The following is a 14,987-nucleotide window of genomic DNA, read 5'->3' as shown; positions in this document are numbered from 1 at the left end:
GTCAGCCAGGCACAACTGCGTAGGGCCATTGAAGACCCCATGGTCCCTGCCACCAAATCAGATATGTCCATAGCTTTCCTGACCATCCCACACTACCTCCTTAAATATCCATCATGTTGCCAGAACAAAGGCTGAATGAATATTTGGTAAATATTTTAACTGTGTGGAGATAAGATATCGGAGGATAAAAACACTGGGTCATTAGGCAGACACACACACACATGTTCTTGTAGCAAAGATGCTACAAGCGCAAATAATTTACCAGTTACAACAGGCCAGCAAAAAGAGAAAGAAGAAAAGACCAAAAGATGACTTTTTACTAAAAGAATAGACCTTTATTAAGCACTGTAAGTCTCTTGGCATTAACTGAACAGCAAACTTGTGTCCATCAAGAAACAAACCCAAAGCAATCCACTTCCCTTCACAAATGCTTCCCCGAAGAGTCAGCCATTCAAACTTACATTGATAATCTATGGAGCTGTTGTAAGGGGGTTGGGTATGGTGCAGGACAGTTTGGGTGGGGGAAGGAGTGGATCTGGTAGAGAGTTGGAACTTCAGGGGGTATATTTCTGTGTGCAGGGGGAGCAGGAAAAGGGAAGAGTAGCACATTTTGTACTCACTAAAACGGGTGTCATTAGCATAAAGGAACATATTACACAGAGAAGGAAACCAGGATACCATTCTCTAGTTTTTCATAAACATGTACGGCATCATTTAACAGGTGTAACTAAAATAGTTTTGTATTCTTTCCAGTGAAATATTTAATCTAATCATATATATTAAAAAGAAAGGACTGTTTAAAAAGAGCATGGATTAGTGATAAAATCTGCAGCTAAACTTGATCAAGCTCGGAAAGGGAGGAAGGCTTACAATAAAAGTTTAAATGTCTATATTTGTTTTTAACTGAAATTAAATTTTACTAGTTAAGTACTACCAACAAGGGAGAACCATAGTTCCATAGCATGGGAGCAATAGATACATCAAGGGGAAAGTGTTGGCCCCGGTTAGACAGAGCCATGTTTTTATGTTATTAATTCATTTTTAAACATTCACGAACAAAAAACCCTTCGAAATTAATGACAATATTCAACTCCAAAGCCCTAAGCAACAACAGGTGGTGAAGAGTTGTATAATGTTAGAAACATCCTCTAGATAGCACAAACAATCCAATAAAAGGAAGGAAGTTGAGATACTGAGAAAAATGTAACAACAAAATAAAAGTGAAAAATAGGTTTTAGATAATACACTCCCGACCAGGAACTACACATCAGCACAACTTTGGAAGGTGAGTAGTGACACTTGCATCCCAGGAGGAGATTTTTCTGTTGCAACACACAGTAATGGTGAGACTTCCTATATTAGTCAGGCAACAGTGCAAATTACCAGCCTGTTTGACAATAACAAATTCTGAATTATAGCCTCCCCCTTGAGGTGGGACCTGTTACTGATCCCTGGAGTGTGTGAACACCAAAGACTGGTGTTCGCCAAAGGTCAGATACCCTACTGAAATACCTAAACCTAACGAAAATGACCAATTACATTGTATAATCATGTTTCACAATACATATGGGGATTACTATCAGCATAGGAAATCTAGGCCATCTGAGAACAGGACCCAGCAGTAGTTTAAAGAGAGTTAAGATAGGAGATAAAACAAGAGGGAAAAACGGCGCCAATAACACAGTATGTGTTCATTGGTAAGATTAAAATGCCTGCTAATCACAACAGAACATCAATGGTTAAATATTAATGAAAACATTCGTGCAGCTGTAAAAATGTGGCTCGTGGAGATAAAGATTTTTCGTAACTGTTCATAGCAGTATCTGCTCACAAAACTGCAGCGTTTATTGGCTACATCTCATAAAATGTTAACTTCCCATCTAGGTGTCAGAAGAGGTTAGAGGGACATTTGATCCATCATGGGGAGGGAAGGATGCAGGCATAGCCCTCTGAGGCCCTGCTAGAAAGTGTCATAATATCAGAACAATGTGGACAAAAAGCTGATGCCCCTTAAGCATCTTTGTTGGAATAACAGATGGTAGCTTCCACCACTAGGAAAAGGGGTTTAAAAGTGGGCATAGTGCCTGGAAGCGCTCCTACTTTAAACGTTAAGCAATCCTACCAAAGATAACGGATGCTTCTGCATTCACCAATAGTACTGAAGTTGTGTTAAAAGTTTGAAATTAGGGGAATATCATGAATGCTTCAATTCAATACAGCCATAAAAGGCTATGGCTGGGATTGGCTGAAGCCTGACAAAAGTAACTCACACAGAATTAAAGTATCATGTTAAAAAAAAGAAAATAAATATCCCTCATCATGATAAAAACCTTAAAGGTTTCATCAAAATAATCATAATTATGTATGTTAAAAGGTCGGTTAAATGACCCCAAAATATGCTCCAGTACAAAATAAGCGGTCCCCACACTTTTGAAAAGGGAGCCGGAGCTCGCTTTTCCTCTTCATCAGTCTTGGAAATGGCAGGGGACGCCTCGCCTCGTGCAGTGCGCCTGGTAATCTGCAGGAACCACAAGTGCCATCTCTAGGTCCGGCTGGAAAATGAGGAAACAGCAGCCAGGAGTCCTGATGCATGTGTGCATGGGATCTATTTTGGAAGCAAGAAATGCAAACGGGGGTTTACAAGAGGAGCTTCCCAGTGGACACGAAAGGTCCTTATCCTCCTCCCCTGCAGGAATGATCTTGCCCAATATGCATGCAGATAAGCCAAAGATTCTTTGATCTTGGGGGGCACTGCACAGCCAAAAGGAGATGCCAAGTAGCTTCCTGAAATACCAGTATCAATGAACCTATGTTTTGAACAGAACCAGTAGTAATGAAGTCGGCTTGGAGACGTGTTACGTGCAACTTCAGCAACCAACGTTGAGGTCACAGCATCTCCCTTACAGGGAAGCTGAATGTTTAGAATTGTGGGTGTCACAGCAAGTAAAGGAGACACAGCTGAAAAAGGTCTTACATGGTCAAAGACGATGTGCTGCTGAAACAGATGTGTCGAAGTCACAGGGAGTTCTTTTGCAAGGGTACTCACTGAGTCTGAATACTGCATGGATGACTGGTGACATCTCATTACAGAAGCCTCTCGTTGCAGTCCATATGAACCACTAGGTATCATCTGGTGGTTATCGGATGCCGCTCGGGTTTATGTCAGTACCGAGAAAGGATGCTGTATGTTCAGCCCCATGAAGACTCAGTACATATATGTAGATGACCAGTTTGCAGCACAGTAGTGCAGGTCAAAGTCATAAGTGTGTTCAAATGCACTTTCACCAAGGCGGTCAATGCATTCAACTCAATCTCTGCTTCTCCCCTCCTCTAACAATGTCTGCTAGATGCTCAGGTGGGAAGGTTTGGTCTTTGCAGAGAGCCCCGGGATGTGATGGGAAGGGAGGCTGCAGAGGAGCCTGGGGAAGAATTCAATTGAGCCTCCGACAGAGCTCACAGTCTGGTCATTCATGACCAATGCGGATTTCTCGGGTACCCACAACCACTACAGACATCAGGTCACGCATGCCTCACCACAGCCCTCCTGCTAGAGCCAGACTCCAGATTGGCACATCCAGAAAAACCAAAAAGGTGCACTAGCAAAAGGTAAGTGGACACAACACGAAAGTGCAGATCAGTGAAAAGAAAAGATATAGAATGCATAGGGATTAAACCACCGGTAATCACAAGTGAAGGCAGAGTGTGAGTCTTCGCTTTTACTGCAGAGCATGCAACAACTGCAAATAGATATTACTTCAAGAAAACACTCAATGGTGCATTCCACAGTAAAAAACGGTGATGCCTGAGACCAAATGTCCTTTAATCCAGGCAAGAAACTAAAATGATGCGCCTTTGAGGAGAACAAATTCAGGAATAACATCAAGTCCAAACAAAAAGCCATGGATTCTTTTTTTAACCCGTTGGCTGCTTCTGCTTTTTTGCGGCAGTGCGGCCGTTTTAAAAAACGGGCGCGGTCGCGTCGGCTATTGGCTGACGGCATCACCAGCGAGGTAGTGCTGCCGTTGGCCATGGGCCGACGGCAGCAGCCAACGGGTTAAATGAGGCCAAATATAACCTTCTCCCATATCCAGCCAGCAAGTGGCAACATTGACATCTAGGGAGAACAGGACACTGGGTAAACAAGAGCAATCCTGCAAGAAGTGACTTAAGTGAGGTTCATTAAGAAATTATTTTATTCCTAAAACACCTCCCAGTTAACCATTCACGCCATCACTTTGTAGTTGGGTGGCTCCGATTGTGAACTGTACATATATGTTGAAAGAAAATGTAATGATGAAGACTACACTGGGTCAGTTTCAAGGCATGTGTTCCTGATGCCACATTAAAGAAAGAAGACCCTATGGGTGGACTCAACTACCAAGAATAAAAAGTCCTCGTTGACGGATGGTAGGGATGACTCAATAAAAAACGCTTCTCTTTTTAAGTTCCGCTGCCAGAACAAGGTTTCTTGTGCTGTGGACACATTTGTTTCCTGGCTGGGAGCTTTATACCAAGGACTACAACAGTTCGGCTGTAGACAATCCTTTGCCAGACTCCTCTTGGATCCAGAGCGGGCATTGTCTGTGAGAAACCTCAGAAGAACAATACATGTAATTTTATGGACATAAATGAGACTTGAACACACACGTGAAGAAGCCCCTCAATGTTGTAGATAATTTGACAAGCTCTCTCGTTGGCAGCAGATCTCTCCTAGTAAAACTGGGATGCATGTCTGCTTTTGGACGTCAAGGAGAGTCATTAGGGAGGGCCTGCCAATCAAGAGCTGTCATGTTTTAAACACCGCACTCCCAATCGGACGTGGAAATCAAATAGTGAGCTCTAGTAATATTCTAAGGCCCCAAAGGTAGGCCATTCACCAATGATTAGGAAGAGGAAGACTGAAAACTCCCCTAAATACAATCTGTGGCCTCACGACATTACAAAGTAATCTCAGTCTCCGATGGAGTCCTAACATAATATGGTTTATTAAATAGTATTCATGAACTAGGTAAAGTCCCCAGCACGCAGCCAAGTAGTCTCATTGGCTGCTTCTCTTCGCGGCTTGTGGATTCATCGAGGTACAAAACAACAAGACGGTGCTGTTTTTGTGATGCTTTGCTGGCACCCCCCTTCAGTCTCCCCAACAGCTGAAGGAGTCACTCCTCCTGGGCTGCTTGGGGATTCCAGGCTGCTGTGCTCATTTAGTCTTGGTGGAGTAAACCAGCTGCTGTGCTTGTTTCTTGGAAAAGGCGTGTGCAAATGGTTTATATATGGGTTACAGGAGAGTCTAAGAACACTCGCCCTCCTTCGATGTGCCTGGATGCCCAGAGAACCAGAACATTAATGTTACGTATGCATGATTGAATGGCCACTGCTCCCACAAGACAAGCCCAGCACCTTTATGAAGCACTGCATGCGTGTGTGTAAGCGTGGCTTTGATAGTACATCTGGTGCATGGTTTGTCTGATCGACCCCCCACTCAAGAGTTGAAACCCAGGAGCAGTCCGGAAGACCGCTCTGGGACAGGGAGTCGGCTGAGAGGATTTCCTATTACACGGTGTAGTAAGATTCAACGGGTAGGATGTGTCACTGTTCTGTAACCTGGGGCTGACAGTCGGAGTGCCAGAGCCTTGTGCAGGGACTCCACACCAGGACGAGTCCATTCGTCTGTGCTCACAGGAGTGATCAAAGTCTGATGAACCACAGCAGGAATACAAACATCTGGCGTCTGCTAAAAACACCTCCAAGTCAATACCTGGGAGCAGTCCGATTATCACTGCAAATCCCAAAACCATCATTGTTGGGTAAATGCTCTGTCGCTGGTGTGGCAAATGGAAACATCCATCATTGGATCCTTTCGCTCTTGACTTCACTCATTTTTGGCATTTGCTGGATGCCACTGGTCAACACCCGAACCTGAAAGACACTTCACAAGAAATGTCCTGCTCCCCTAGGACACCGATCGCTTCCTAGGTATATATTTATATATAAACATCTTTCTTTCTACATACATATATAAAGTTTGTGTGCGGCCATGCATGTTTGCAGACACGCTCAGGAATATATATCATGTATATACACGCACATTCACTTTCTCATCAAATGAAGATTCTCGCCCTCTTTCACACCTCATCCATAACCCGCTCACTGATGCAAACGTTGCAATGTCTGTTCACTTGAACATCTGAGAAGTAGATTAGGTCAGTGACTCAGAGGCTCCGTCGTCCATGCAGCGCCAATTGGCAGGAAAAATCTGCCAGCTACCTTCAGATCTCTAATCTCCTTGTACAAAGGTTCAATTCATATATTTGTATGTATGCATACAGTAGGAAATAAACGGGGACAAGCTCTAATCATGTACAGGGCTGATATGCAGACTGAGCTCACCAGACTAGACAGTGAACCGGGACGCCCACACCGAAGCTTGTGTGTTCAGGGAAGAAGAGTGCCGGTGCCACTCCATAGGAGCTTGACAGCATGGCCTTCCTCCGCAGCGCCCCCTCCAACATGTGTTCACAGTATTTGTAACATTCATACTGGGGAAGAAGCCAGGTAGACACTTCAGGCTACAGCTCCATCATCTTTATACTCCCAGACCTCCCTAACCACACAGGGCAGGGAACATGGACAAGAAAGCCACATAGGTGTCCCACTATTCTTTGTCAACTCCCCCAATCTCCCCTCTACCATTTATGTGCCATTACTTCCAACTCTGGAAAAAAGGAGACTGGAAGGAGGGTGGGACTGCACAAGAGAATACATTAAAAAATGGCACTCATATAAAAAAAGGGATTCTTGCAAGCCTTCAAGTTTGGGGTCATTTCTTGTCCAGCTTCCCTCGCCTGTTTCATTTAGGTTAGTGGGATAGCAGCCAAACTCTACCCAGTAACTGAAGCCCACCACCTTGGCCTCTCCCCAAGCTGAGTCTGTCCATCAGGTACTGTACAAGATTTCAACCCGTTTCTTCTTGGTCCTGTGCTTCACTCCTCCTTCTGAAGGGGAGCTGCGAGCACCTTTTCCTCTCTGCAAGAGTCACTGTTCTCTCCAAGAGTGCTAAAGTGGGGTCCCCCAGGACTGGTATCATTGCACACATCATTGTCTCTAGGTAAGGCACATGGGGGCAGCGGGGCGGTCGGGCCACTCTCCTCCTCTGCCGCTGTGCCGCCACTGCTTCCGTCGTTCCCATTGACTTGAAGGGGACTGCGGTTCTGTTCTGTTGGCTTCGGGGCTCCATCTGCTGAGCTCTGTAGATGAAAAAGTGCAAGTAACTTATTAAGGCAACTGTGGCTTAAGTACTTTCATTTCTAAAATCATGCAAATGAGATAGCTGAAGAAATACTTCAGAAAACAAGCTAAACAAAGCCAGAGAAGGTTATGTTCTATAAAGCACTCTGCCACGGAGCTTCGCGACACTGGCTAAAAAACTAGCACCACAATGACAAAGAGCAACAGAATGTGGGACAGAGGCTAAAAAAGGTTGTTGATTAGTAAACCAGGTCTGCAATAACTTTCTAAAACCCATCAGATTGGGTTCATCATGTAGAGCAAGGTAGCAGGCCTTCCAGACTTTGGCCGCTGCAATGGAAACTGATCGCCCCACAGCTCGCAGATTTTGCTTTATAGACCGCAAGAATAAATTGGATAAATGAAAAGGTCAATTTGGAGTATAGCACTCAAAATCTGAAGACAGAAATGCAGCAGTCTTTTGGTGCACAGCTTATTCTTCCAGCTCTGAAACAGCGCCCAGCTACGGATGGAAAGCTGTAGGAGAAAGTGCTCCTAGCTTCAGAGCCAAGCGACCACCAGGCAGCAGCATTCTGAACCAGCTCAAGATGAATGTAGCCTTTTCTGAGTCCGGGCAGGGTATGTGTAGATGTGCCAATATGTCTATCAACTCAAAAATTTCCCATCACTTCCCTTTCTACGCAGACGTAGAATCTACTTTAATGCAAGGGGCTAAGAGGGCACAGATCAGGAGCTGGATGCCTGAGAACTGCCTGATCGACAAAGTAGCAAAGTCAGTTCTGTAGGGATAATGTTACTTAACCAGTAATCATCTGTTCTTGGCAAGTAGAGCTGTAGCTTGGGCATTTTGCGTTTTCTGCTGAGGCGAACAGGTCTATTTGAGGAAATCACCATTCCTGAAAGTAGGTAAGGAGAACCGGAGGATTAAGTTCCGACTCGTGGATTTGCTGCTTCTATCTGCTGAGAAGGTCGGCAATCTGATTGTTTACTCCTGGAAGGTGTTCTGATAGCGGTCATGTTGTCCGTGCGGACTAGTACAGCTTTACCTACGAGGTGAGTTTGAAAGGCTTTGAGCGCTAGAAATACTACTAGTAGCTCTAGGTGGTTTATATGCAGACGTTTGTGCTTTAGACTCCATAATCCTTGGATTGTATGATCCTGTAATCAACCAGTGAGCGATGCGTCTGCTATTATCATTGTCTGTGGAATCGGGTCGATGATGGGCCATATTATGGATACATTTTGTGAGTTCCACCACTGCAGAGAGCGATGGGTGAGGCCGTCTAACAAGAAAACCAGTTACTTACCTGTAACTTTGGTTCTCCAGTATTGGAAACTTTCATAGATTCCCATGCTTGAATCATTCCCCTAGAGCGTGACCTGATGGAGCTTAGGGTGTGCAGAAATTGGGGTGCTCTAGAGCCCTGTGGAGTGCAATGGGTAACTGCTGGGGGCCAGAATACTAATGTGTGTATAAAACAAAGGGACAATATGCTGAACTGGACTATATACATGATTTGGACAATTTCTTGTTCGCTGAGCCTACGGGGGGGAGGGAGTGGGTGGGGATGTTAGTGAGTTTTTGTTTATTTCAAGAGTTTCATGCCATGTCACACATTGGTGCAGAATTTTACGGACCTGGACCCTTAGACCGAGATATATCCCTCAAGCACTGTACAAAGAATAGACCTGATCAGCGGGGGATGTTTTTCTTAAAAACAAAAATGGAAGAAGGAATAATACTGGGTATATTTAAATGTGTGCACATGCTAAGATGCGGTACATACAACTCATGGCTTGCTATAATGTGTTAATGAATATGCTACTTACCAGTATGCATCTGTTCTTGGCATGTAGGGCTGCTGACATTCATATCTATAGTATAGATCGCCGCCTAGTGTTGGGTCCGGAAGATTGCACATTGTTGTCCTGGAAGAGTCTTCGAAGTATCACGAGATAGGTGGCTCCTCCCCTGGACTACAGTGCGCATGGGCATCGTCTCCATCCCCAGATTGTTTTTAGCCATTGTGGGGAAGATGGAGAGTAACAGTGTGAGCAATGACCATGCTAAGAGTAAGTGTAAATTCTGCAGCCGCTACAGGCGCCGGGGAGGAGGGTGGGTGATCTGAATGTCAGCAGCCCTACATGCCAAGAACAGATGCATACTGGTAAGTAGCATATTCAGTTCGAGGCATGTGGGCTGCTGAATTCATATCTATAGCATAGAATATATAGCAGTCCCTCCATTATCGGCGGCCGCCTGTGCCAGCTGCAGACGTTTGAAAAAGTGTTTTTAGAACAGCCTGCCCTACAGCTGCTTGGAGTGCACATCTACACAGTAGTGTTTAGTAAATGTGTGTGGGGTAGACCATGTGGCTGCTCTACAAATGTCTTCCAAAGGGATGTTACCAAGGAAAGCCATGGAGGCCCCCAACTTGCGGGTGGAGTGGGCTCTGGGGGGGGACCGTTAAAGTGCGCTTAGCTTTGAGATAGCAAATTTGAATACACTTAACGATCCACCTGGCTATACCTGCTTTGGAAATGGGGTTGCCTTTGTGCTGGGCTGAGAAGGCAACAAAGAGTTGTTTCGTCTTCCTAAAGTCTTTGGTCCTATCGATGTAGTACATCAAAGCTCGTTTGACGTCAAGAGTGTGGAGCATTCTTTCAGCCACTGTCTCAGGATTTTGAAAGAACACAGGCAGTTCAATAGTCTGATTGACATGGAACTGTGAAACCACCTTAGGAAGAAATTTAGGGTTAGTGCGCAGCACCACCCTGTTTGAGTGAATCTGTATGAATGGCTCTTGTACAGTGAGCGCCTGGAGCTCACTAACACGTCGCAGGGACGTTATGGCTATTAGGAAAGCCACTTTCCATGTTAAGAACTGAATCTCGCAGGAATGTAGAGGCTCAAAAGGTGGGCCCATCAGTCGGGTGAGTACCATATTAAGGTTCCATACAGGAGCTGGCGGGGTTCTGGGAGGATTGACCCGCTTCAGTCCTTCTAGAAAGGCTTTAATGGCAGGCACTCTGAAAACGGAGAGATGCTGCCTGTTTTGGAGATAAGCCGCTATGGCGGATAAGTGTATCCGAATGGAAGCGTACGCCAGATTGCATTTGTAAAGATGTAACAAATAACAAATTATGTTGTGAGTGGATGCATCTAGCGGGTTGATGTTGTGTTCTGCACAGTAAATGACAAACCGCTTCCATTTGGCCGCATAGGATGCTCTGGTGGTGGGCTTCCTTGCCTCCCGTATGATATCCATGCAGTCGGGAGGTAAGTTAAGGTAGCCAAATTCTAAGACCTCAGGAGCCAGATCACCAGGTTGAGCTGTTGCGGATCTGGGTGCTGAATGGCGCCATGGCTCTGCGTCAAAAGCCTGGGTGTGAGGTGTAGCCTTTGATGCGGTACCATGGAGAGTTCTAGAAACGTGGTGTACCATGGTTGGCGGGCCCACGTTGGAGCAACCAGGATGAGTGTCATCGAGTGTTGCTTTAGCTTTCTTGCCACCAGCGGTATGAGAGGTGCTGGGGGAAAAGCGTACGCAAATCTGCCTGACCAGTTCATCCATATCGCATTGCCCTGCGACTGTGGGTGCGGGAACCTGGCGGCAAAGCTTTGGCATTTTGCGTTTTCTCTTGTGGCGAATAGGTCTATCTCTGGATGACCCCACTGCTGGAAGTACGGGTGGAGTACTGATGGCTGTATCTCCCACTCGTGCATTTGGTGGCTGTACCTGCTGAGCAGATCCGCCATCTGATTGTCCTTGCCCGGGAGGTGTTCCGCCATGAGGTAGATGTTCCTCTGAATGGCCCACTTCCACATGCTCTGAGCTAGATGAGACAACTGTGGAGAGTGTTTACCTCCCTGCTTTTGAATATAGTACATGGCCGTCATGTTGTCCGTCCGGATCAACACGACTTTGTTGCACAGATGTACTTTGAATGACTTGAGTGCCATGAAGATTGCCATCAGTTCTAGGTAGTTGATGTGCATCTTCTGGTGCTGCGTTGTCCATAGTCCCTGCACCGTGTAGTGGAGCACATGAGCTCCCCAACCCTGGAGAGATGCGTCCGTTGTCAGAATAATCTGTGGCACAGGCTCTTGGAACGGTCGGCCCTTGCAAAGGTTGTGTGGATTCCACCAATGCAGAGAGTTGTATGCCCGACCGGTCACCAACACTAGGTCTTTCAACTGTCCTTGAGCCTGATTCCACTGATGTGCCAGGCATACCTGGAGCGGACGCATATGCAAACGTGCGTGCGGGACTATGAAGATGCAGGAGGCCATCATGCCTATCAACTGCATGAACACTCTTGCCGGAAGCGAGTGTTGCGGTCTGAACTTCTGGATCAGCGACTGAATGCTGTTGACCCTCACAGAATTTGGCTGAGCCGTGGCTGCCAGAGTATCTAATGTCGCGCCCAGATACTGTCGCACATGGGCTGGCTGAAGGTGCGACTTCGGATAGTTCAGTGAGAATCCCAGAGTGTGAAGAAGGTGAATGGTGTGGGACATGTTGGCAGCGCACTGCTGGGCCGACTTTGCTTGGACAAGCCAGTCGTCCAGATAAGGGTAGACGTGAACGTTCTGCCTCCTGAGGTGCGCAGCCACTGTCGCCAGGCATTTTGTGAAGACCCTGGGGGCTGTGGTCACTCCGAAAGGGAGGACCTTGAATTGATAATGCTGATTCTGAATGGTGAATCTGAGGTATTTTCTGTGTGACGGATGTAGTGGAATGTGAAAATATGCATCCTTGAGATCTAATGTTGCGAGGAAGTCTCCCTGATTGAGCAACGGAAGAACCTGCTACAGCGTGAGCATGTGAAAGTGCTCTGAGAGAATGTACTGATTTAGGGGTCTGAGATCCAGTATGGGTCTGAGGGACCCGTCCTTTTTCGGGATCAGGAAGTACAGGGAGTACACTCCGGAGCCTCTGTCCTCCACCGGCACGAGCTCTATTGCCCCTTTTTGCAGCATGACGAGCACCTCCTGCTGCAATAAGTGCAAATGCTCTGTTGACATAGGACGGTGCCTTGGTGGGATGTTGGGTGGAGTGGACGTTAACTCCAGACAATAACCGTACTGGATACGTTTTCTGACCCACCTGTCTGTGGTGATGGATTTCCAGACTGGCAGGAACCGTTGGAGTCTCCCCCCGACAGGTGTTGTATGGTCGGGGGGCAGTGACAAGGCGTCACTGTTTGTTGGCGGCGGAGGATCGGGAGTTGTTGTTTCCACGACCTCTGCCCTTGGTGCTGTTGCCACGATAGCCGCCTCTACTCTGCTTGTTGTAAGAGGTCTGCGCCCCACCTTTATTGTACTGTGTTTGCTGGGACATCTGGCCTCTGGAAACACCTCTATTGCTTGAGCGACTAAAAGTACTACCCCTGAACTGCTGGGACTGGGGAGCACCCATGGACTTTGCAGTCTCGGTGTCTTTCTTTATTTTTTCCAGGGTGGTATCCACCTCAGGTCCAAATAAGCGATCAGGGTTTACAGGCTGATTGAGGATGGTGGTTTGAATCTCCGGTTTGAACCCGGAGATCCTGAGCCAGGCCTGACGCCGCAGCATCACACTCGTGTTAATTGCCCTGGCCGCGGTGTCTGCTGCGTCCAGTGCACACTTAATAGAGGCATTCGAGATGAGCTTTCCTTCCTGAATGAGCATCTCCGCTGCCTCTTTATACTCATCGGGCAAGTGCTGTAACAGGGTCTCAAGTGTATCATAGTGTGCCCTGTCATATCTGGCCAGGAGTGCCTGAGTGTTTGAGATACGCCAGATATTGGCCGCTTGAGCCGCCACCCTCTTCCCTGATGCTTCTAGCACTTTCGATTCCTTGTCAGGGGGAGGAGCATCACCAGTAGTTTGAGAATTCGCCCTCTTCCGGGCATTAGAAACGACCAAAGAGTCCAATGGCAACTGGCCCTTGATGTAGGTAGGGTCGCCAGGTGCCGGCTTATACTTTTTCTCGATCCTGGGGTTTATAACCCTGGCACGTGTGGGTTCCTGTCTGCAGCATGTTTCAGAACCCCCTTTAGCATTGGCAGAGTCTTGACAGTCTTTTCAGAGGTGGAAAAGGTATCAAAGAGGAAGTCCACCTCAACAGGGTCAGCATGCAGCTGGACGTCATGATTTTTAGCCGCCCTTTCAATGAGAGCATTGAATGCCGCAGAATCCTCAGTAGGGGAGGTTTTGACATTATACACTTGAGTGTCCTGGGCAGTGTGCGGATCATCAGGGTCCCCCGCATCTGCCCATGAGTCCTGGTGATCCTCAGGATCAGTGTTGGCAGGGAAGTTGTACTCCTCATCACCCCCCTCCCCAGCCTCCACATCTGAATAAGTGGGTGAGGACGGAGCCATGGTCTGAGGCCGTGGATCATGCGGCTCCACCAGAACTGGGGAATCCGTAGAAGGCCTTTTGCGCTTCAAGGGAATGATGTAGGACTCCATAGGCTGAGCCGGCGTGATCTTTCTCTTGTAGAGTGAAAGTTTACAGGTGTCGGCGTCGATAAAGTGTTCAGACTGCTTCTCCATCTGGGGTTGTCGATGCTTCAAGCTCACCACTGGCTGTGGAGGCTTCGACCCCGTGGACACCTTGACGGAAGCGTCGTCGACCGTTCTTGGTGCGAACGCCTTCGGCGCCACTTTCGGTGGTAGAGTGAACTGGATTGGCGCCGAGTACTTCGGCTTCACGGCAGGGGGTTTGGGGGTGGAAGAATCCTTCGGATCGACCCCGGAAGCCTCGCTCCTGATGCGTTGTAAGGAGTCCGACACCTGCTTTGTGAAGGAGGCGGACGGTTTCGTCGACCCGACCGGCGTCCTCGGTCTACCAGCATGTGCCGACTCGAGCGCAGAACTTTTGGCCTTCTCCGGTCGATGTGTAGGAAGTGCCTCTTTTGAAGCGCTGTGTCCTCTGCCGGAGTAGAAAGCGGTTCTCGAACTTCCTGCTCGTCCGCTTCTTCCCCCTCGAAAATGTCCACCGGTGCCGGTGCCGACCGCCGGGCCTCCTGGCGCGCCACGCGCCGAAGTCGAATCGTCTTCTTGGAGCGAAAACGGGAACAAGCCATACAGTTGGCTTCATCGTGATCCGGCGACAGGCACTTGTTGCACACCGGGTGGACGTCGATGTGGGATACTTAGATCCGCACACGGGACATTTCTTGAACGGGCTCCGTTCCATGATGTGTAGTCGAAAGTCTGGTTGCGTCGACTGGGCCTCGAGCACCGAAGAGCCACACGACTTCTCTGGAAGTCCGACTCGGTAACTGAGCCTGAACAGAGCAGGGCACCGAACGCAAGACAATGCCGACGCTAAGGAAAGGCCTTCGGGCCTAAAGGAAAGTTTCTATCGATTCCGATCTTGAGTGATCAAATATGCATCCGAACCCAATGGCGGAAAAAAACAATCTGGGGATGGAGTCGATGCCCATGCGCACTGTAGTCCAGGGGAGGAGCCACCTATCTCGTGATACTTCGAAGACTCTTCCAGGACAACAATGTGCAATCATCCGGACCCAACACTAGGCGGCGATCTATGCTATAGATATGAATTCAGCAGCCCACATGCCTCGAACCTATTGTTATGTTACAGATGTAATGGATGCTGCACCCAGCGATATACTGTATTGACACCTAATAAAAGTATGTTAAAAAAAATGTATACCGGGACACTCATCTCGATGATGGGGAATGATTCAAGCATGGGAATCTATGAAAGCTCCAATACTGGAGT

General features: G+C 47.4%; 1 protein-coding gene across 2 annotated transcripts in view; it reads right to left on the bottom strand.

The window, feature by feature from the left end:
* Window positions 1-313: 313 nt before the first annotated feature.
* The window catches only part of FAM120C (family with sequence similarity 120 member C), a 434,870-nt gene continuing 420,196 nt past the window's right edge, over window positions 314-14,987 (bottom strand). For both annotated transcript variants that reach the window (XM_078664559.1, XM_078664560.1), the window contains exon 16: window positions 314-7,244. In XM_078664559.1, coding sequence (XP_078520685.1) covers window positions 6,981-7,244 — 264 coding nt within the window. In that variant the 3' untranslated portion in view covers window positions 314-6,980. The remainder of the gene's footprint in view (window positions 7,245-14,987) is intronic.

The sequence above is a fragment of the Lissotriton helveticus genome, chromosome 10 (assembly GCF_964261635.1).
Source record: "Lissotriton helveticus chromosome 10, aLisHel1.1, whole genome shotgun sequence".
Classification (NCBI taxonomy): Eukaryota; Metazoa; Chordata; class Amphibia; order Caudata; family Salamandridae; genus Lissotriton; species Lissotriton helveticus.
This window is presented reverse-complemented; position numbering and strand designations above follow the sequence as displayed.